This window comes from Bufo bufo, chromosome 11 (assembly GCF_905171765.1).
Source record: "Bufo bufo chromosome 11, aBufBuf1.1, whole genome shotgun sequence".
In the NCBI taxonomy this organism is placed as follows: Eukaryota; Metazoa; Chordata; class Amphibia; order Anura; family Bufonidae; genus Bufo; species Bufo bufo.
Window position 1 is genome coordinate 33,286,722 of NC_053399.1, and position 21,807 is coordinate 33,308,528.

The 21,807-nt window shown below is 48.2% G+C and overlaps 1 protein-coding gene across 1 annotated transcript; it reads left to right on the forward strand.

The window, feature by feature from the left end:
- The first annotated feature begins 642 nt into the window (after window positions 1-642).
- NAA30 (N-alpha-acetyltransferase 30, NatC catalytic subunit) lies at window positions 643-12,412 on the forward strand. The gene is made up of 5 exons (XM_040411856.1): window positions 643-786; window positions 886-1,363; window positions 5,748-5,871; window positions 8,344-8,399; window positions 11,425-12,412. The coding sequence occupies exons 2-5, from the start codon at window positions 887-889 to the stop codon at window positions 11,560-11,562; spliced, it is 795 nt and encodes a 264-aa protein (XP_040267790.1). The 5' UTR covers window positions 643-786; window position 886; the 3' UTR covers window positions 11,563-12,412.
- Window positions 12,413-21,807: the final 9,395 nt, after the last annotated feature.

The following is a 21,807-nucleotide window of genomic DNA, read 5'->3' on the forward strand; positions in this document are numbered from 1 at the left end:
CAGTCTTATGTATATGTCAGCAGTCTAATGTATATGTCAGCAGTCTAATGTATGTCAGCAGTCTAATAATGTATATATCTGTCTAATGTATATATCCAGCAGTCTAATGTATATATCATCTGTCTAATGTTTATAGCCAGCGGTCTAATGTATATATATCATCTGTCTAATGTATATATCATCTGTCTAATGTATATATCCAGCAGTCTAACAATGTATCTGTCTAATGTATATATCCAGTAGTCTAATGTATATATATATCATCTGTCTTATGTTTATAACCAGCAGTCTAATGTATATATATCATCTGTCTAATGTATATATCATCTGTCTAATGTATATATCCAGCAGTCTAACAATGTATCTGTCTAATGTATATATCCAGTAGTCTAATGTATATATATATCATCTGTCTTATGTTTATAACCAGCAGTCTAATGTATATATATCATCTGTCTAATGTATATATCCAGCAGTCTCACGATGTATCTGTCAGCAGTCTCGTGTACACCTCCAGACGACTATTCCCCGGGCTCAGTACGCCGGATGGTGAGCAATAACAACCCACACACCGTCGCCCGATCCCATACAATCAGATCGGGCGAGATCGCCCCCTGCCCGCCCCCACCCGCAGGACCCCAGCCCTGACACATGACGTCCCGTTCACTGCCCCCTCCCTTCTGCACCCGGAGGCCCCAGAGCAGCACTGCCGGAAGTGTCGTAAAAGCGAGGCGGAAACGCTGCGTCCTGACTGCCGGCGGCGGCGGCTTCCCTTTACGGCCGCGGGTGAGTGGAGCTGCGGGTAGTGTGCGGGTCAGGTGCCCCCGGCCAGTGATGAGAAGGCCGGGCTGCGGGTGAATAACGCGGCCGCTTGTCTCTCCTCAGGATGGCTGACGCACCGTCTGGGCCTAGCGTGCTCTCCCACTACCCCGGGGCCGGCCTCGCCCTGCCGCCGGGAGACGAGCAAGAGGACGGGGAGGAAGAGGAGGAGGAAGGTCGGTACGAGCCCCGCCGCGGCCACCACCACCACCGCCGCCATCACCAGCAGCTCAACGGCCTCATCAGCCCCGACCTGCGGCACATCAAGGCCCTGAAGAGCAAGCTGCCCCCGCCGCTCCACGATGAACGGACTGGCGCCCCCAACGGGCTGGAGCGGCTGCACGAGCGGGAGGAGGCGGTGTTGGCCTCCCGCATGGGCGCCTGCAGCCTGCACCCCGGGGACGGCTCCATACGATACGTGCGCTACGAGTCCGAGCTGCAAATGCCCGATATCATGAGACTGATCACCAAGGACCTGTCGGAGCCCTACTCCATATACACCTACCGCTACTTCATCCACAACTGGCCGCAGCTCTGCTTCCTGGTAAGTGGGGGCTGCCTCTGGAGCTGAACTCCTGCAGATCTGTGTTCTCCAGAGCTGCATTCCTAGTTCTGCAGGCCTCAGAGCTGACCTCTCCCGCTTTACACAGCTTGGCGCTGTACAGTAGTAGTCCGAGCCGTCCCGGGGTGCGTCTGTCGTCGGGGCATGCTTGTTGACGGTTTCCGCTGACAGCCAGCAGAATTACGAAGGCAGCTCTGAGGATTTGAAGGTGGAGTCTGGCAGTGACCAGTCGATAGGATCGGCGGTGGGGGTCACAACGGTAAGAGAATGGAGACCCCGTGCCCCTCCGAAATGAACAGTGCCGCTCCACTCGGCTCTATGGGAGCCCCGCTGTTTCTCAAGCTCTCATAAAGGTGAATGAAGCGGAGGGCGCGCGCTCCACCTGCCACTTCGTTCATTTCGGAGGGGCACGGGGTTGCCCGTCTCGTGATCGGTTATGTCCCAGTGGTAGGACCCCCGACTGATCTAGTAGTCACAGCCAGAATCCCCCTTTAAGCTCCATGGGGGGTGTAGGAGGCAGAGCGGAGGCTGCTTGTTTTTAACCCTTCCAGGGGGGGTTTGTCTTTTTGGTGAGGGGTAATGCTATGTGTTTTCAGACCTGGGCCTTGTTCACACTGATGAACCCTATTATGTCAGTAGGGTCCATTGGTATCTGTTGCATGACGACTCCAGCACAGCTTCTGGCTTAAAGGGGTTGTCCAAGACTTTAAAGGGATGGCTCATCCTCAGAATAGGCCAGGAGTACCTGAGCGCGCACGTGCAGACTATTGGAGCGATCCGTAGAGAGGTCGCGTGACCGCTACCACCGCAGTCATTGGAGGGTGCAATCGCGTGACCTCGCTATGGGCGTGCACCCTGTGGCTGCGGTGACGTCCATGGAGGGGGTTGTACAAGTGATAACGTGACAAATTACTCGCCTGGAAAATCCTCCGTGGCGGTGGTACTACTACCCACACGTGGCCGGTGTCCACTGATCAGCCGAGGTGGTTGCAGGGTCATCACCAGATTGACGTGAATCTGGGCAGATCCCCTCTGCATGTACAATCCCAAATTGGGGAATACCCCCGCTCTGCTGTAGAGCTCCTCAGGACCTGCTGCAAGATCTCTGCTTGCAGTCAGCGAGTGTGTCCATCCATAAGGCCACAAAACTGTACAGACCTAATACCCCTCTCAGCTGAGGGTTTGCTACAGCTGCATCCAGTCTAAACAGACCTGATCTTCTAGATCGGATACATTGCAGTAAGTTACTGCAGCATTTATAAAACCAGTGGCCAGAGGACCTGTGCATGGGATGTCCACTCAGGCGACCAGTATTCCCAGTTTGAATTCAAGTTATACCCTGTTTCTCTAGGTGGGATCTCATTCCTACAGCAACCGCCTTACTGCCCCCTCCACCGTCTCACATGGGGGGAACACAGCAATGTCTGGCCGTCGGTAGGGTCGGGTCACTCCCGTTATCTGCCGCCCCTCAGTAAGCGATGCCAGTGCGTGCGACATTCCGTGGCGTCTGCACTCTCCACGTCCATCTGTAGAATCCAGGTTGCTGTTTTTGGCCAACTGTGAACGAGCTCCATGCTGTCATAGAATAGCCTATACTTTGGTAAGCGGCTTGTAGAGCAGCCATTGGGGGGGATTATACTAATTCTGGTCCAGTGTCCAGCAGCTAGATCATTATTTGGTGTCTGTGCCACCCGGACCTGGCATTGGTGCATAGGTGGTATATGTTATCCCCAAATCCGTGATCATTTGTTGGCAACACTGGTTTTTATTTCCCAGTTCCGTCCCTACACCTCCAGCGCACATTACTGTACATGAGGTGCCCATATGCTGACCCCACCTTACTAGCGAATATGGCCCCACGTGGGCGCCTAGAAGCTCGCTCACTGGCATTGTGCTGTACACGCGGTGCAGAGTTTGCATAGAAAACCTGCGAAACAATATTTTCCCCGATAATATATCCTGGTCCTGTGTCGGCGCGCTCCTAACGCCACCTTGGTGCTGCCGAGAAGTTAAATTGAAAAGAAAGGGCTGCCTCTCCTGCCGGGGGGGAGGTGGTGACGGCTAGAAATCCAGAGTCCAAGGCTGCCAAATGCCTTCTCTGACACATGAGCCTCTTCATCCCGGTCGTCAGCTGCGCTGTGCGAACAACGCCCAGCTGCCATGCTGCCTCTGGCACACCGAGGGTGGCTCAGGAATTCACTGAATCCTCTTTGTCTCACAGCTCTGACCAGTGTCTGCATGTAGGCAAGAATGGCTCTCAACTGCCAGCAAGCAGAGATCTTAGGCTTTGTGTTTTCACCCTTCACAACACTCTCTATTAGGAAGTCACTTCCCACGTGTAGGACCCACAGGTCTAGGGCTGGACCCCGCTGAAGCCGCCCGACATTGGTGCCTCAGAGTAGAAGTACATAAGTCCGGAGTACCTCCTTATTCACACGAACATAAGCCGCCCGTGCTGTGGACCGTAATGCCCGGCCGCGTGAATCCCGCATTGCGGTGTGGACCCATTGACTTAAATAGCGGCAAAGAATAGGACCGGTCCTTTCTCTTGCGGTGCGGCGGCACGGACCCAAAAGCCCACTGAACCGCTTCCGATCCATGCCTTTGCTCTGCACCGTATCTTCCGGATGGCGGACCCATTCAAGCCAATAGGTCGGCATTCGTGATACGGAATTCACACGGCCGTTGTACGTATATTGCAGACCCACAGTTTGCTGACAGCAATACGGACACGGACGGCGTGCGGTTGTGTGAATGGGCCCTATAGTGTAGCTTTCTTTGTGAAAGCGCCACTGGTTGCTATGGGCAACGGCAGCTGTTTTACGGTCCTTTCGTTTTGATAAATGAGGCCCCCTAGGCTTTATTCGCCCGTCCTACCTCTGAGTCGCTGACCACGGGGCACTTGATTGGCATCCCTTTGACCTGACTCGTGAATGTTATTAGAGGGCAGAAGTCTCCACGCCCCGTCTATTCTCGGTGTGGTGAAGGGATGCCGTTACATGGTGCTGACAGAAGGGGTTATCGCGTGACGGGTCCAGCTGGTCGTATATTGATGGCCTATTGTGAGGAGAGGCCATCAGAATTAAACTCTTGGAGTACCCCTTTAAGCCACCTCCTTCCTATATCACAGTTCACATGGTGGATTTTGACAGTGGACAGCGTGGCAAGGTGTCTGCCTCCCCGTGTTTTCAATGGGAGGCCGCGCTGCTGCTCACGGGCTGTCTGTTTAAAGCGGCTACCGCGCCAGGAAGTGTCATGCCTCCTTTTAATGGAGCTAAGCTGCGAGCAGGTTTGCGACATTAGGGCTCATGCACACGACCGTTCTGTTTTTTTGCTGTCCGCAAATTGCGCATCTGCCAAACACGGAAGCCGCCCGTGTGCCTTCCGCTATTGGCGAAACGGGCAGCCCACTGTAGAAATGCCTATTCTTGTCCGCAAAACAGACAAGAATAGGACATGTTATATTTTTTTTGCGGGGCCACGGAACGGAGCAACGGATGCGGACAGCACACAGAGTGCTGTCCGCATCTTTTGCGGCCCCATTGAAGTGAATGGGTCCGCACCCGAGCCGCAAAAACTGCGGCTCTGATGCGGACCAAAACAACGGTTGTGTGCATGAGGCCTTGCAAAGTGAACAACAACGGCATAGTGTACGAGGCTTGAAAATCGGCTGTGTAAACGGGGGCCGAGGTGTCCGGCAGCGGCTGATGCCCCTTTCCCAGCTGTCTGGAGGAATAAGCTGAGCAATGATCTAAAGGGTATGGGCACCTCAAGCAGGTGAAGTCCCCGCTCCTTCGATTAGCCGGGCATTGGATCCCCCACCGTTCACTTACTGATGACTTATCCTGAGGCTAGGTCATCAGTATTAAACACCCTGACAACCCCTTTAACTTGGTGAGGGGCCTAACTTAAAGGGGTTTTGCCATCTCAGACAATCCTAGCAATATGCCCCCATTGTCTGTTTCATTGTCTTATGTTTCTATGAACGGAGGGCGCAGCCGCCCTCCATTTCTATGCGGCCGCCGAAAATAGCGGAGCACTGGATCAGCTATTGCTGTCTGCCCCATAGACATGAATGGGAGCAGGGGCCGCGCATGCACGGTACGCTCTTATTCACTTCTATGGGAGCAGCGCTTGGTGGTGGACCAAGCCACAGCGCTCCCCGCTTCGTTCTCGTTGTAGGGGTGGGACCCGCACCTATCTGACATCCTAGCGATATGCCCCCATTGTCTGAGATGGGAATACCCCTTCAACCATGGATTCTGTGCAGCTTCCTTTATTGTCCATTTTATTCTCTAGAAATGATTGTCAAGCGTAGTATGTCGCCTTCCACTTACCTGCATGTATGTTTTGCTTTGTCTTCCAGGCTATGGTAGAAGAGGAGTGTGTAGGTGCCATTGTCTGCAAGTTGGATATGCACAAAAAGATGTTTCGAAGAGGTTATATAGCCATGCTAGCCGTGGACTCCAAGTATAGGAGAAAGGGCATTGGTAAGACCGCTGTCGCTGCCGCCGTTCACTTCTTACTACCCACCTATGATGAATCCCCTGAATGCCGCCAGTATAGCTCCCGCACTGCTATGGGAGTTCTGAGAACAGCGGATCGCTGGAGGGACTATTTCTGGCAGCAGTCAGTGGAGAGGTGGCTGCGCTTGCGCAGTGCAAACTTCATTCACGGCTGTGGGACTTCCGAGCGCGCTCCCTCAGCTATTTTCTGAACTCCCATAGCGGTGAATAGAGAGCAGGCCTCTTTTTGGAGGACCGTTCTGGGGATGGGTGCAGGTCCCCCCTCTGGGTCCCGCTACTATCTGTTGTTGATGGCATATCCTAGTGATATGTCATCAGTGTCCCAGGGGAGAATACTCCTTTAATGTCCTTGACGGCCCTGACCTCAATCCTAATGATTCTATGCACATTTAGTTATGCTGGATCCCCCCCCCCCCCCCCCCCCCCATGCACACGGCCATTCTGTTCCGCATCCAGTTTTTGCGGCTCGGGTGCGGACCCATTCACTTCAATGGGGCCGCAAAAGATGCGGACAGCACTCCGTTTTGCGGACAAGAATAGGCATTTCTACAATGGGCCGCCTGTTTCGTTCTGCAAATTGCGGAAGGCACATGAACGGCTTCCGTGTTTTGCGGACCGCAAAAAAAACGGAATGGTCGTGTGCATGAGGCCTTAAAAGAGCGAACTCCTCAGCTAAAACCGCAAACATAATTGACATGCTATTTATTTAGAAATCCTCAATGCAGGGCACAGAAAACACCCACAACGTGTACATGACATTTGTCTAGTCTCGTACTGTCCTATGCTGTTTTTTATTTTATTTTTTCCTGCGTGGGAAAAAAACGCACGTATTCTGCAATGTGTGCAAGCGGCCTTAAAGGGTTTCTGGCTCGGCATACTGGGAAGGTGCGCTCCAGCGAATCGCTGCCTGAGATGGGTCACCACTAAAGCCAGTGGTTGCCTGAGCGGGCATTTCCAGTGTGTGGGTCCGAGACGGGAAGCAGCGTCACAACAGTGGAGGTTTGAACAAGAGGGGTCGTACCAAGGTATCAACTTATCCCCCATCGACTAAGGGGATAATCATCTAATTGATGGGGGCCGCCCATTCCCCTGAATGAATGGAGCGACAGATGATCTCATCTTGTGTGGACAGGAGGTCCGTCTCTGCATTCCTTCCTATGAGGCTGACTTCGAGGCTCTGGTAGAGGAGCGGCCTTCCTGTCCACAGTTGGAGAGTCAGTGTTGGTCACTTGCCACAAGTGGGACCCCTGCTGATTGATAGAACAGGGGACTCCAGTGGCAAGGAGGAGATTGAATGGAGCGGCGATTAAGAATGTCCCCCAGCTGCTCATTTCAGAGTCCATGGCTCTGGATGAAGTAGCAGGGAGCATGCTCGACCCCCTGCTCCATTCAAATCCCTCCTAGCCACGGTTTTGCAGCTCAGGGTCCCAGTTCTGGTAGTTTTGGGCTTCCAGTGGACAGACCCATCCAGTCTAGCATTTATCACCTATTCAGTAGACTAAGTAGGGGACAAATGCCTGTGGCTGGAATATCCTTTTAAAGGGCATCTGTCAGCAGTTTTGTCCCTATGACACTGGCCGACCTGTTACATGTGCACTTGGCAGCTGAAGACATCCGTGTTGGTCCCATGTTCATATGTGCCCGCATTGCTGAGAGATGATGATTTTTTAAATATTTGGTGCAGTACTAAAGAGAACTGCCAGCGAGCCCCTATCCCGTGACAGATACTGAAGCGCATGGTGCAGACTTTAGGAGAAGTCAGGTCACTGATCTCATTCAGGGTCCATTCACACGTCTGGATCCGTTCTGCAATTATGCGGGACAGGTGCGGACCCATTTCCGGTCCGCGGCTCCGCAAAAAAATAGTACATGTCCTATTCTTGTCCGCAGCTGCGGACAATAGGCATTTCTATTGGGGTGCTGGCCTGGTGTTTTGCGGATCCGCAAAACGCTGCGGACATGTGAATGGACCCTTACACTGCCTTGTGCTGTCAATGTGTCTCTAGGTGTAATGGCAACGCCCCCGTTGCACCTAGAGGCTCATTTGCATATATTAAAACATCATTTTGGGAACATATGAACATGGGACCAACACAGATGCCTTCAGCTGCCAAGCGCACATATAACAGGTCAGCCAGTGTCACAGGTACAAATCTGCTGACAGATGCCCTTTAAGCAATGCGCGGATCCTTCCGTTTTTTTTTTCTGCTTTGTGTAGAGAAGCTGCCATAGAGACTTGTGGTGGTCTAGGTCTGAGGTCCGACTCCCACTCAGGTCTTGACATATAATAGAAATAATGGGTGTGAGAACTTTTTCTGGGCTGGACCGTTGCTGTGCCCCTGCGGGGGCTGCATTTCACTGCACTCTACCGTAACTTAAAAACCTGGTTTGCTTCGGAAAGACTTTTTACTAGGAATCTGTCTTTTTACGTTGCAGGTACAAATTTGGTCAAGAAAGCTATTTATGCCATGGTTGAAGGGGATTGTGATGAGGTAACTAATGCCTTTCGCAGTTTCATTTTCACTTTATTTCTTTCCCGTTTCCTTGCGTCATTTTCCAGGGCCCTTTAACTCCTAATGTGTGCTATTTGAGCGTGACATTTTGTTAAAGGGGGTTGTTCAGAGCAGATATCTTCGAGTGCCCCCCCCCACCCTGCTGGACCTGTGACCTTCCTGTCCCCACCTGTAAACTACTTTCATCGACGGAGGTCACGTTTCCTTCTTCTATCAATGGCTGGCCTCAGCGGTGAGGTGTCCCCAAACGGCATGTCGCTGCAGGGTCACATGCTACTTGGGGGAGACGTTGCCACTGAGGCCAGCCATTGGCTGTAGCGGCAGACTTGACCCTGTCCATGCCACGAGTTTAAATGTAGGGATCGGAAGACCGCAGAAGTATTCTTCCCTTCCCCGGTCCAGCAGGGTGGGGGGGATGGTCCATGGAAAAAACATGTCGGCGTTGGACAACCCTTTTAAGGCCTTGTCCACTCAAGAGGCTGTATGGCAGCACACAGACCCCCTGCAACTGTGTACTTCAGAGGCAATGTGTGCCGTCATATAGTGCGCTGCTCGCCACCGTATTATGGAATGATTTACCCAGAAATGCAAATCTAGGAGAAAATACTTCTAATATGGCATCCGACTGAACGTACAGAAATTCTCCATGTGAGTGTTGTATGATGGCTGCACACATCTCAGAGGCTTCTTGTGCACCTTCTTAGAGTAAATTACTCTCCAGTCGGTAGGATCTACTCTTTAAAGGGTTTCTGTCACCAGAATTAACCCTATTAAACTGGTTGACACTAGCGCTCACTCTACTACTCCTATGCTTATTGAGGTGCCCATTACTGCACCATTTTAACTTTGATATGCAAATTAGCCTCTAGGAGCGGGGGGGGGGGTGCTCCTAGAAGCTCCGTTCTCCCACCTCGTGTCATGCCCCCTGCCGTCCTTGATTGACAGGGCCAGCGTTCATCTTCTCCTGCCAGCTCTGTGGGCTGGATAAATCTTGTGCCGTTCACCCAGCACACAGGGCCGGCAGGAGAAGACAACGCTGGCCAGGTCAATCAAGGACGGCAGGGCGTGACAGGTGGGAGAACGAAGCCTCTAGAAGCAGGAGCATCGCGCCAGTTTAATAGGGTTAATTCTGGAAACCCTTTAACATTGTTGGGGCTCTTTCATACGAGCGGAGGCCGTGCGGGTAATCCACTGCGTGAAAGAGAGCCAAGCCCCGCTCCGGACAGCAGAGACACGGAGCAGTAACAGGATTGATAATGCTCCGTGCCTCTCGGTGACCTTTTTACTACAAAATCACGGTGACCACTTTATCTCACTGATTTTGTAGTAAAGTCACAGAGGCACAGAGCATCTCTCAGCTGTCCGGAACGGGGCTTGGCACTCTTTCACGCAGCGGATTACCCGCACGGCATCCGCTCGTGTGAAAGAGCCCTTGAAGGTTGTAGACTGTCCCGGTGCCAGTGTGCAGCAGATGTACTGACGTCAGTCTGATGTGCTGCCAGCCCGAAATCGGTGATTGTGATCTCCTCCATGTTGAAATTCTCGTGAATTAAAAAAGCCTATAGGAGCTTTCATAGTCCCAGTTTATAGGCCACAACTGATATGATCTTCTAATCAGCAGATTCTGTTGCAATACACCAGGGAACGGCAACCTTCAGCACTACAGTTGCTCTGAAACTACAACTCCCAGCATGAACACTTGGCTGTTCTTGGGAGTGAAGAGAGGATTCTGGGAGTTGTAGTTTCAAAACAGCTGGAGTGCGGGCGGTTGCTGATCGCTGGAATTCGCCCTTAAAGAGGTTGTCCCACCAGAACAACCTCTCACCTATTCACATATGTCGGATCCCTGGATGGGCTCCCATGGTTCATGAGAACTGGGGGGGTCACTTGTGTGACCACCGTCCTAGTCACACATGTGAACTGTTCTTCCATTTACTGTGAGTGAAGAACACTCTGCTCTATTTCTGTCGATCCCAGTGAGAGTGAACGGGAGCACTGGTACGCATGTGTGACCTCCACTTCATTCAGACTGTGATCGTTGGGGATCTCTGTGAGTGGTCCCCAAGCAATCGGCCATATATCGCCTGTCCACAGAAAAGGTGATACTTTGTCATGGTGGGAAAAGTCACTTAAAATGACAGTCCAATCACGGAAGCATCTGAAAATCTTACCGTTCTGTCACATTTGGGACTATCTATCCCTTTTAAAGGGTTTGTCTATAATGAACCCTGTCCATATGCATTTTAAGGACAAATGAGTACCCTAGAGGGAGGGGTAAGCTGCTTGGAACCCCTTCAAGTGGTTCAGCCTTATGAAATGATTCACGTCTTTCCCTTAGGCTGGGTTCCCACGGGCGTTGCGGGAAAAGGTGCGTTGCGGGAACATGCGCGATTTTTCCGCGTGAGTGCAAAACATTGTAATACGTTTTGCACGCGCGTGAGAAAAATCTGCATGTTTGGTACCCAAACCCGAACTTCTTCACAGAAGTTCGGGCTTGGGATCTGTGTTCTGTAGATTGTATTATTTTCCCTTATAACCATGTTATAAGGGAAAATAATAAGGATCGGGTCTCCATTCCGATGGTCTCCTAGCAACCGTGCGTGAAAATCGCACCGCATCCGCACTTGCTTGCGGATGCTTGCGATTTTCATGCAGCCCCATTCACTTCTATGGGGCCTGCGTTGCGTGATAAACGCACAATATAGAGCATGCTGCGATTTTCACGCAACGCACAAGTGATGCGTGAAAATCGCATAGAAAAGAATGGGTCAGGATTCAGTGCGGGTGCAATGCGTTCACATCACGCATCGCGTCCGCGCTGAATACTCGCCCGTGTGAAAGGGGCCTTACTGTGTGGCAGTAGTCTATCACTGTTTGGCGGTATTCAATTACAGTACATGGACACTACTCGAAATTGTTGAAATTATTGTCCTTGTGTTATCACTCTGATTTAAAGGATTTAGCAATTTTCATTACTTTCCCCCTTTTTTTTTTTTTTCTAAAGGTCGTCCTGGAAACAGAAATCACAAACAAATCTGCTTTGAAACTTTATGAAAATCTTGGCTTTGTGCGAGATAAACGCCTGTTCAGATACTATTTAAATGGAGTTGATGCACTGCGTCTTAAACTATGGCTGCGTTAAGGCAAGGTGGTTGCATCGAGGAACAAGGCCCCCCCCCCCCCCTCCCCCCCAATCTGACGCTCGGTCAGGACCTCACTACCATGCAGCGCTCCCGTCAGTATCCCATTGCGTGTCGCACTATTTGTTGCACTAAGGCATGGCGCGTACGTCCTGAACTCAACCGGATCTACACTTTCTTTTCAACATCGAGAAGACTTTCGTTTGGTACCAGCGACATGTGCCACAAGTTGTCAGCCAAGACACCGTCATTCATTTGCAAAATCTACTGACTGTTATATTAAATATATAAAAAAAGGATTAAAAAAAAAACAACAAAAACACAAAAAAATTATAAAAATGAACATTTTATCACAAAACTTATGTAAGAACTCTAATCTTTGGTTCTCGGGGGGGAGAGGAATTACAGCAGCCAATGTAAAACTGTTGAATTCTCTAATTGTGCTAACGTTGCTACCAATCTTGCCATAGTTTTCTGAGGAAGGCAAAAAATGTTCTCAGTATTGAATTTTTTTTTTTTTTTATATATATCTTTTTTTTTTTTTTTTTTCTCCATTCTTGGTACCTTGGTAGTAAATTCAAAAAAATAAATGCTTAAATCCCAATGTCATTGTAGTGGCGGGTGGAATAGTCATGGTGTCTGCCATGGTGCCTGTACAACGCCCACTCCTCCCCCTCCTAAGTTAGAATGCATGTTTTTCCCCTGAACTTTTTGAAAGGAAATCGGTCGTTTTGGTTTTATTTAAAGTTCGGAAAGTAAATTATTTCAAACTTTTATAATTTTGACAAATATATATTTTTTTTTCTTGCTTTTTCTGGTCAGTGTCGATTGCCTCACTCTTCTTCTTTTTTTTTTTTTTTTTTTTTTCTCTTTTTTTTTTTTTTTGCATTAAAAAAAGTGTCAGCTGTCTAAGGAACGGAACGAATCATTTAGCTGCTAAGAAGAAAATGAAACTATTAAAATCTATGCTGGTTCTGGATGCACTTTTCTGTAGGCGCTTGGGATTTTAAAGAAATTATTGTAAATTGGTATGATTTTATTTAAAACAGATGTCGCTCTAAAGAACCGCTCTGCTTTATATATTTTTTTTTTCTTTTATTTTTAATAAATTTCTTGTCCTGATTTGACTTTGGCGGTTTCAGCTTTTTGCTTTACTTTCTAAGTTAATTTCAGTCTTTTTGTAATACTTGATCTAGAGAAGAAGTCAAACTACGCAGCTAAATTGATAGAAAAAAAATTTTCTCCCCCAATTTTGCATGAACTATAATTTTATTTTATTTTTTTTAAATGTTGCTTTTTTAGGGTTTCTCCTTTTTGGCGTAAAGTCAGTTTTGGATTTTTTTTCTCTTTTTCGTATAAATTCCTCATGAGAACAATAAAGACGGTGTTAATCCCTCCAAGTCATTTTAGATCTTGAAATGTTACATTGGCCTTACTGCTGTATTACAATTTCTATATCATTTTTGTGGTTTTTTGTTTTTGTTTTTTTTAATATATGCAATGTTAAGATTGTTTCCCAAAAGGGCAATGGTTTTTATATTTTTTTGTGCGTTCTTCAAAGTCCTATCGCTAAAATTATTCAGTGTATTCTATTTCCAGCTGCACTTACTGACAACCGTGTTAGATTTGGTGTAAAGACTTGTCAGTGAATATAAGTCAAATTCTCTTCTGCAGGTTGGCAAAAATTCCTTTAAGACGTCTCGGACAGACATATTATGGCGACAAGACTCAGACCTCATGCAATTCTACTAAGCTGAGCTTCAATAGATGAAGGAGTTTATAGTCCTGGTGCCGTATTGCCCTGGCTCTGTGCGCCACCATCCAGTCCCATCTTACTGGTTTATTCTTTGTTGGGAAGAATATAGCCATAATATGGCATCCAATGGAGCACACCAGAAAGTGGAAAAATACAAGGGCCCATAGAGGTCTATGGGTACCATATTAGGGATTTGCACAAATCAAGGGTGTCACAGATGTATGGTGTTTTGCATGAGGGCTAAGTCTCAATCAAAACCTAGATGACAACCAATATGGCGGCTGCTACTACTGCTCGATCGTAGGCAGTTGCTTTACTTTCCTAGACTCCTAAACAGCCAGTTAGTTAAAGGGGTTTTCCCATCACAAGGGGGGGGCATATATGCCCCCATTGTCTGTGATGGGAATACCCCTTTAAATGGGTTGTGCCACCATTGTTGCTATAATTTAGAATGAAAAACGAGTTAGTTCTGCGATTGACTTTGTTACAAAAATGTTTCAGTTGTGATAGTCTTTATTTTATTATTTTTTATTATTATAATAGTGCCCCCTGGTGTTTAATCAGTAAAGTAATATGCACGTATGTCTACTGAGGTGGTCGCACATGCTCAGTTCCAGCTTTCAACTGCCATCAGACCTATCGAATGTTCAAAGCTGTGACAGTAACAGGGGGAGAGCTGCAGTAGAAAGGACACACCCTAGAGCTGTGATGGGGAGAGAGCTGCAGGAGAAAGGACACACCCTAGAGCTGTGATGGGGAGAGAGCTGCAGGAGAAAGGACACGTACCCTAGAGCTGTGATGGGTGAGAAAGGACACGTACCCTAGAGCTGTGATGGGGAGAGAGCTGCAGGAGAAGGGACACGTACCCTAGAGCTGTGATGGGGAGAGAGCTGCAGGAGAAAGGACACGTACCCTAGAGCTGTGATGGGGAGAGAGCTGCAGGAGAAAGGACACGTACCCTAGAGCTGTGATGGGGAGAGAGCTGCAGGAGAAAGGACACGTACCCTAGAGCTGTGATGGGGGGAGAGCTGCAGGAGAAAGGACACACCCTAGAGCTGTGATGGGGAGAGAGCTGCAGGAGAAAGGACACGTACCCTAGAGCTGTGATGGGGGAGAAAGGACACGTACCCTAGAGCTGTGATGGGGGAGAAAGGACACGTACCCTAGAGCTGTGATGGGGGAGAAAGGACACGTACCCTAGAGCTGTGATGGGGGAGAAAGGACACGTACCCTAGAGCTGTGATGGGGGAGAAAGGACACGTACCCTAGAGCTGTGATTGGAGCAACGAATGGGGAGCTCTCTGGATCCGTGGGAGGTTATAGGGCTGGCTCTAGCTTTGTTAGAAAGCGCTTCTGATTTTCAAGTTTTAAATCAATCATGGCATAACCCCTTTAAGTAGAGGGACCAGAAGAATTAATTAGGTAGAGTCACTGTACAGGAGACCGGGAAAGTTAAGGGGCGAGCCCCTTCAAATGGTGACTTTTGGGAAACCTAGATTATGGATAAAAATATATATTATTTTTTTTATAATAAGAAGGCTGTTCAAGGAATTACATTTACCAGTATTGTTTTTTAATTGGGTGTTATGGTCTTTTAAAGGGGTCCTATTTGGCAAAAACTGAACGCCCATCTGTTTCATAGCTCCATACTGAAAGTGCATTTCTCAGTCTCCGCTCTAGTTTCTGCCTTGCTGGTAATTCATTTTAATTACGAGGAGCCCTCCCTGGTTATACTCTGCATCTACAGTTTAAAAAATTATATATATTTTTGTTCTCTGCCTCTCGTATGTCCAGTTTTGGTTCAGCTGTCTCTAGTTTGTTCTGTATGTCCTTGTCCTAAATAAATAATGGAAACCAATCACTTCGGCCTTTTTGCTGAGGAAGTACAATCTCGTCCGATATCCAGTTTGCCCCTCCATCCATGATCCGTACTGTTAAGTCTTGGACTTGTGGAAGTTTGGAAACTCACTGCATTTTTAACTGTATTTGAAATGCGTTAGGAGGCTGGTCTCTTAAAATCTCATTTCATATATTTCATATGATGTTGGACTGATTGATGATATGTCGTCGTGTTCTTTTCATCTGCCTTAATCCTTCTCAGTGCTGAACGATCACGGTGCAGCGGGCGGCTCCAGCACCGCCATGGTGGGCTCCGTCCCGGTGCTGGAGGAGGCTACATGCCATGTTTAGCACTGAAGCTTTAGATACAATTTTGAGTGGGGTTGTTCAATGTGTGTGAGCTGTAAAATAAAAATAATTCCATTTATGTATCGTGCTCTATATTAGCTTTACGTCCTGTTCTTTTCTGTCATCACAAGTACATTTCTTTAGACCTGTTGTGAAACTACAACCCTCAGCATGCTACTGGGTGGTCTAGACTTGCAACAGCTGGAAAGCCACGTTTTCAGGGTCGGTGATGATGTGGCATGTAAAAGGTATTACCTACCTCACCTAGTCTAAAAAGACACCACCTCACACACACAAAAAAAAATAAAAAATAGCCAAAAAAGTAATATTTTAGTCATTAGTAAATTAAAAATACTTAGAGTCCAAAGTGGACTATAATGTGTCCACTTCTGGCAGGTCCCCAGTAGGTCTAGGGCTACATGACGACCTTGTCCGCGACAAGTGTTGTGTGATTAAGGGCCCATTCACGCAACCATATCCGTTTTTGTAGATCCGCAAAAAACGAATCCTGGCTGATAGAAATGCCTATTCTTGTCCGCGAATACAGGCAAGAATAGGACTTGTTCTATGACACGAAACGGAGATATGGAAATGAATGGGTATGCATCCGATTCACAAAATTGCATGTGGACAGAAATGTATGGTCGTATGAATGGGCCCTAAAGATCACACGTTCACTATGTTACATCTAAGTGAAGAGAAAATGAATGGAGCCTCGCTGCGACTTGTGGGTTATCGCAACGATACAGTCAGAAGAAATCCAGTAGGGTTGGATTTCTTGCGACTAGTGTCCAGGCAATCCACAAGTCACAGCACGACTCCATTCACTTTTCCTATGCTTCAGTGTAGCATACCGAAACTACGATCTTTTACAGACAAGATTGCTGTGTGGTCTAAGGGCTCTTTCACACGAGCGGATCCCGTGCGGGTAATCTGCTGCATGAAAGAGAGCCAAGCCCCGTTCCGGACAGCTGAGACACGGAGCAGTAACATGATTGATAATGCTCCGTGCCTATCTGTGATCTTTTTACTACAAAGTCACGGTGACAACTTTATCTCACTGTGATTTTGTAGTAAAAAGGTCACCGAGAGGCACGGAGCATCATCAATCTGTGTCTCTGCTGTCCAGAGCACGGCTTGGCACTCTTTCACACAGCGGATTACCCGCACGGCATCCGCTCGTGTGAAAGAGCCCTAATTGCTTTTTCTGCAGCGCCACCGCAGGGGAAATTAAAGGGGTTATCCCCTGGATAGACCATCAATATTAGATCAACGGTGTCTGACAAATGGGACCCCCGCTGCTCAGTTGTTAGAAAAGGCTGGAGGTCCGTGAGTGCCGCAACCTCTTCCTAGGCCAGTGACATCACTGTATGTCGGTCACATGGGTCAATGGGGCTGAGCTGCAGTATCAAGTACAGCCACTATACAATGTACGGCGCTCTGCATGGAAAGCTCTTAGGAGGGCTATTGAGTGCAGCGGCTCCCTGAAACAGCTGATCGGCAGTGCCGGGACTTAAACCCCCACCGATGTGATAATGATTACCTATCCTGAAAATAGGTATTCATTATCAATTCCTAGATAACTCCTTTAACCCCTTAATGCATAATGCCGTACATGTACAGCATTATGCGCCCACAGTTGTATGGAGTGGGCTGCTGTAGTGAGCCTGCTCCATGTGCAGTGGGTGCTGGCTGTAACAGACAGCAGGCACGGTAATCCTGCCGTACCCAGTCATTTAACCTGTCAGATGCTTCGATCAACACGGACTGCTGCATCTGTGAAGTTAGACAGAAGGATGCAGCTACCTTCTGATCGGAGCTCCCGCAGTGAAATCACAGGGCTCTAATCGGTTACCATGGCAGCCAGGATGCTGCTGAAGCCTTTCAGGCCTGCCATGGTAAGCTCCCTGTTGCTATGTGCACGAGGCACAGCTTAGCAGGGACAGTGTCAGTATCCTATTCACCCTAATACATCTCTTTTAGTTGAATAAGACAAGGGGGCTAATAAATAAAGGGGGGGGGGGGGGAGAAATATTAAAAGTTTAAATCGCCCCCCTCTCCCAATTTTACATATAAAAATTTATAAACAATAAAAAAAATAAGACATATTAGGTATCGCCACTAGTGGTGAGCCAATCAAGCTTTGGATCCAAGATCTGAAGTTGATTAGTTCAAAAACTTTTTTTCTTAAATGCTGTACGGATCAATATCAGATCGGCGGGGGTCCAACACCCCACCAGTCAGCGGTTTGAAGAGGAGGCCGCGCTCACTGTGAACTCTGCTTCCTCTTCATTATACCGCACTTCGTCTCGGAAGTGCAGTATAATACAAGCACCCGCTCCATTCAAGTGATGTCACGGCTGAGGATGGGGGAAATCCTCAGCCGTGCGATGCCAAGTGATGTTATGGCTGCTCGGCCAGGAGAACAGGATAGGGAGCAGGTCACCTCCTACAGCGTCCCTACCCTGACCCTAACGCCTAACTGCATGGGCCGACCTTGATGGTAGGAGGACCCATGCGCAGGAACCTCGGATCCCTAACTCACCCTCTGTCCGGTCCCTGCGCTAGGAGTCAGGATAAGACGCCCTACTCCTCCTAGGCACGGAGGAGCAGGAGTCTCAATAGCCGGGCTGTTGGGAAAAGGGGAACTCATACAGCCTTACGGGAATGACAGGCGAACTAATAGTTCACTAACCTGTTACAGCCTTGCTGACTGGATCCCTGCGCAAACAGGAATCCAGAACCGTAAGCTGCACCAAACACATAGAAAGGTCCCAACAGAACATAACATACAACATCAACACACAGCAGACATAAACATAAGGACAATATCTTTATGACCACAGGGGTGGCTCTCACTGGCAGAAGTAACACAGGAGGCTGCTCCAGCAAGCATGGCTGAAACAACCCCCAGAGCCATGCTAACAGTGAGGCTATATAGGCCAGGAAGCCACACCCCACAGTCGGACACACCCAGTGACACACACACACACTGGCAAGGAAGTTAACCCTTCCAACACCCGGGAATGGAAAAAACAACATTAAAGGGAAAGTGTCCAACAGTAGCAACCCACTGTGGTTGTTGCCGCTGGCCACGGCATGGGTGGCAAGCGTGTCCTGGGGAATAGCCCGGAGGCCGGGACACCGCCACCACATGTACAGACAGCCAAACGTTGCCACGGGCAACCACAGTGGAGGAACAGTGTCAGTGCACACAACACACTACACAGAGTGCACACAGACAAACAACACAGTGAACACAATACACACACACCTAACATAGGGGTTGCTAGGTGCAACCGCATGCACAGCAGGAAAGCTGCCACAAACAAGCGTTGTCAGCGGCAACCACAGGTGAGGCAAATACCACTGCCCTCACCTGTGATTGACAACAAAACCAAACCGCTGACAATCGCATGCGGTTGAAGAGTCACGGTCATAGCCATGGCCGTGACAAGTGACTGGAGCAGGTGCCTGTAATTACACTACGCCACCGCTCCACTGGAGACGAGACGTGGTGTGATGATGAGGAAGCCGTGCTCACATGAAGCACCGCCTCCTCATCTCACAGCTGATCAGCGGGGGTCCCTGGGTGTCGGACCCCCGCCGATCAGATAATGATGATCTATCCTGAGGATAGGTCATCAATATTATGGTCTGGAAAACCCCTTTAAGTCAAGCAATCTTTACTAGGCAACTTAATTTATCACCAGTGACTTTGCCAGGCCATATACATAGCGCAGAGTACAAACTGCGGGAACCAGCGATCCCCATGACGTCAGCAATTACATCACACACAGATTGGGTTACAACTTCATCAGAAGTAAGAGCTGCAACGACAATGTGGTTTGACCTGATGGCCATTAAAAGTATGGCTGACCACTTAATATATTGATGGAGCGGGTCCCCTCTACACCATTCCTACATCCGGATATTACATATAGACAGGGGTTGTCATAGAAGATGACCGCCTCATTCTTTACGGCAATTGATTGAACCTTATATGATTGAGGTTAGAGTTTGGTGATTTGCTGCTAATAGAGTCAAAGATCAAAATCTCAGAACCTTGAGAGATTCTATATTATTAACAAGCAGCGTTTTTTGTGTTGCTATTTAGTCACTTGAAGTTTTTTTAATTTGTATTTTGTGTAATTGCACATTATGGCCCCCAGGGGGCAGCACACGCCAGTGTTTTTGTTATAGCACTTATCTTAGCAGTTGATGGCATGCCGTACAAGATGCAATACAAGATTAGATATTTCAAATGGTGGAAGATATCATTTGGAATAATTCCCAAATGTCCCGTATTTATTCTCTGTTGAACGACTGCCTGTTAAGACTTGGGTTTGTTTTTTTCACCTCGATCGCTTCAAATGTCTGCGGGAAATGGTCTAGAATGCCAATGAGGGCCCCTCTACTTTATTTACGTATGCCTTAGGCCTCGTCCACATTTCTGTGTCAGTGACACGTCCGTGAAAAAAGCGTACGTGTTTCATCCTTGAAGATGTAAAGGATCGGTGGTTGGTCGCGTGTCCGTTTTTTACCATCCGTGTGTCACCCGTAATTAACTGACGTTGCTCAGCTTGAGGCCTCATGCACACGACCGTTGTGTGCATCCGCGGCCGTTGTTCCGTTTTCCGTTTTTTTTCGCGGACCCATTGACTTTCAATGGGTCCGTGGATAAATCGGAAAATGCACCGTTTGGCTTCCGCGTCCGTGATCCGTTTTTCCAGTCCGTGAAAAAAATATGACCTGTCCTATTTTTTTCACGGACAACGGTTCACGGACCCATTCAAGTCAATGGGTCCGTGAAAAATCACGGATGCACACAAGATAGTCATCCGCGTCCGTGTCCGTGATCCGTGTCCGTTTTTCCTATCATTTTCAATGCAAACTTGACTTAGTTTTTTTTTTCACTTTTCATGTTCGTGGATCCTCCAAAAATCAAGGAAGACCCACGGAAGAAAAAACGGTCACGGATCACGGAACAACGGAAATCCGTTTTGCGGAGCGCAAAAAAAAACGGTCGTGTGCATGAGGCCTAAAATTAATTTCTCTTATTAGTCTTCAGTGAAAAACAGACGCACCATGGATGCCACCCGTGTTGTGTCCGTGATTTTCACGGACCCTTAGACTTCAATGGGTGTGCGTGGTCCGCATCATGAATCAAAGTAGTGCATGTCCCCTTGACTTTTTTACTGTCCTACGGTCAGTAAAAAAATACTGAAATGTAAACCGACACATTTAAATCAATGGGTACGTGTGCTGTCCGTGGAAAATGCACAGCACGCGTCAGTGAAAAAAACGAAAATGTGAACGAGGCCTTAAAAGGGTTTTCTCAGAATACAAACCTATCCCCGGTCATGAGATAGGGGACCTGTGTCCCCGTGGGAATGGACGACAGGACGGGCACGTGCACTTGCCACTCCATCCATTCTCTATGGGACTGTCCGAGATAGCCGTCTTTTTCTGTCAGACCCATGGACAGTCCATGGAGCGGCAGCGCTCATGCTTGACGGTAGACTGTTTGCATGATTAGTGAGGGTCTCAGTAGTTGCACCCCCTCTGGTCACACACTTCTCTAATGGTTCACCCGTTTGAAGAGTATTTAATAAAGTATTTTCTAAACCAGAGAAACCCTTTAATCAGACTGTCTAGGGAAATTATATGATGGCTAAAGTAAATCTCGAGTCCAAAGGAGATTGGACGTCCCAGACTATCTTCTTCCCCAGGCCTTTTCTCTGGGCGTGCCCTGTTTCCAAAATGAAGAAGGTGCACCATTTCCTATGGTTGTGGTCCAAGTGTTAGTATCCAGACTAGGTGCCATCACCCAGGAGTTTATGAGGCCCTGTGTCCAACCAAAATGGCGTTTTTAGATCTTCGGTGGAGACGGTTGACTGATAGAGCCCATCACAGAGAAAAGAAGGCTTTACATAGTGTGCATTACAATCGATGAGTGTGTGTAAGTCCTCTAAGACGAGAGGCACTCTTTGTAACCTCTCTGGCCAAGAGATGAGGAATCCCCTCTATATTAACTCCGAATTTCATTATATGGCAAATGGGGTATCTAAACAAGTCAACCCTTTTTAGCTTTCCCACCTTCTAGTGATAATAAGTACACTTTACTGTATAGACTGGGACACGATGAGCAAACTGACAGGTGACCTGCAGAAAATAGAAGATATCAGCTTGTTATGTGAGCTCTGAAGTCAGGTGTAAAAACTGGAACATTTATTTATTTATTATTAATAGACCGCTGAGAAAAAGAACACGGATCGCACATCCACATGCCGTGCATTGGTCT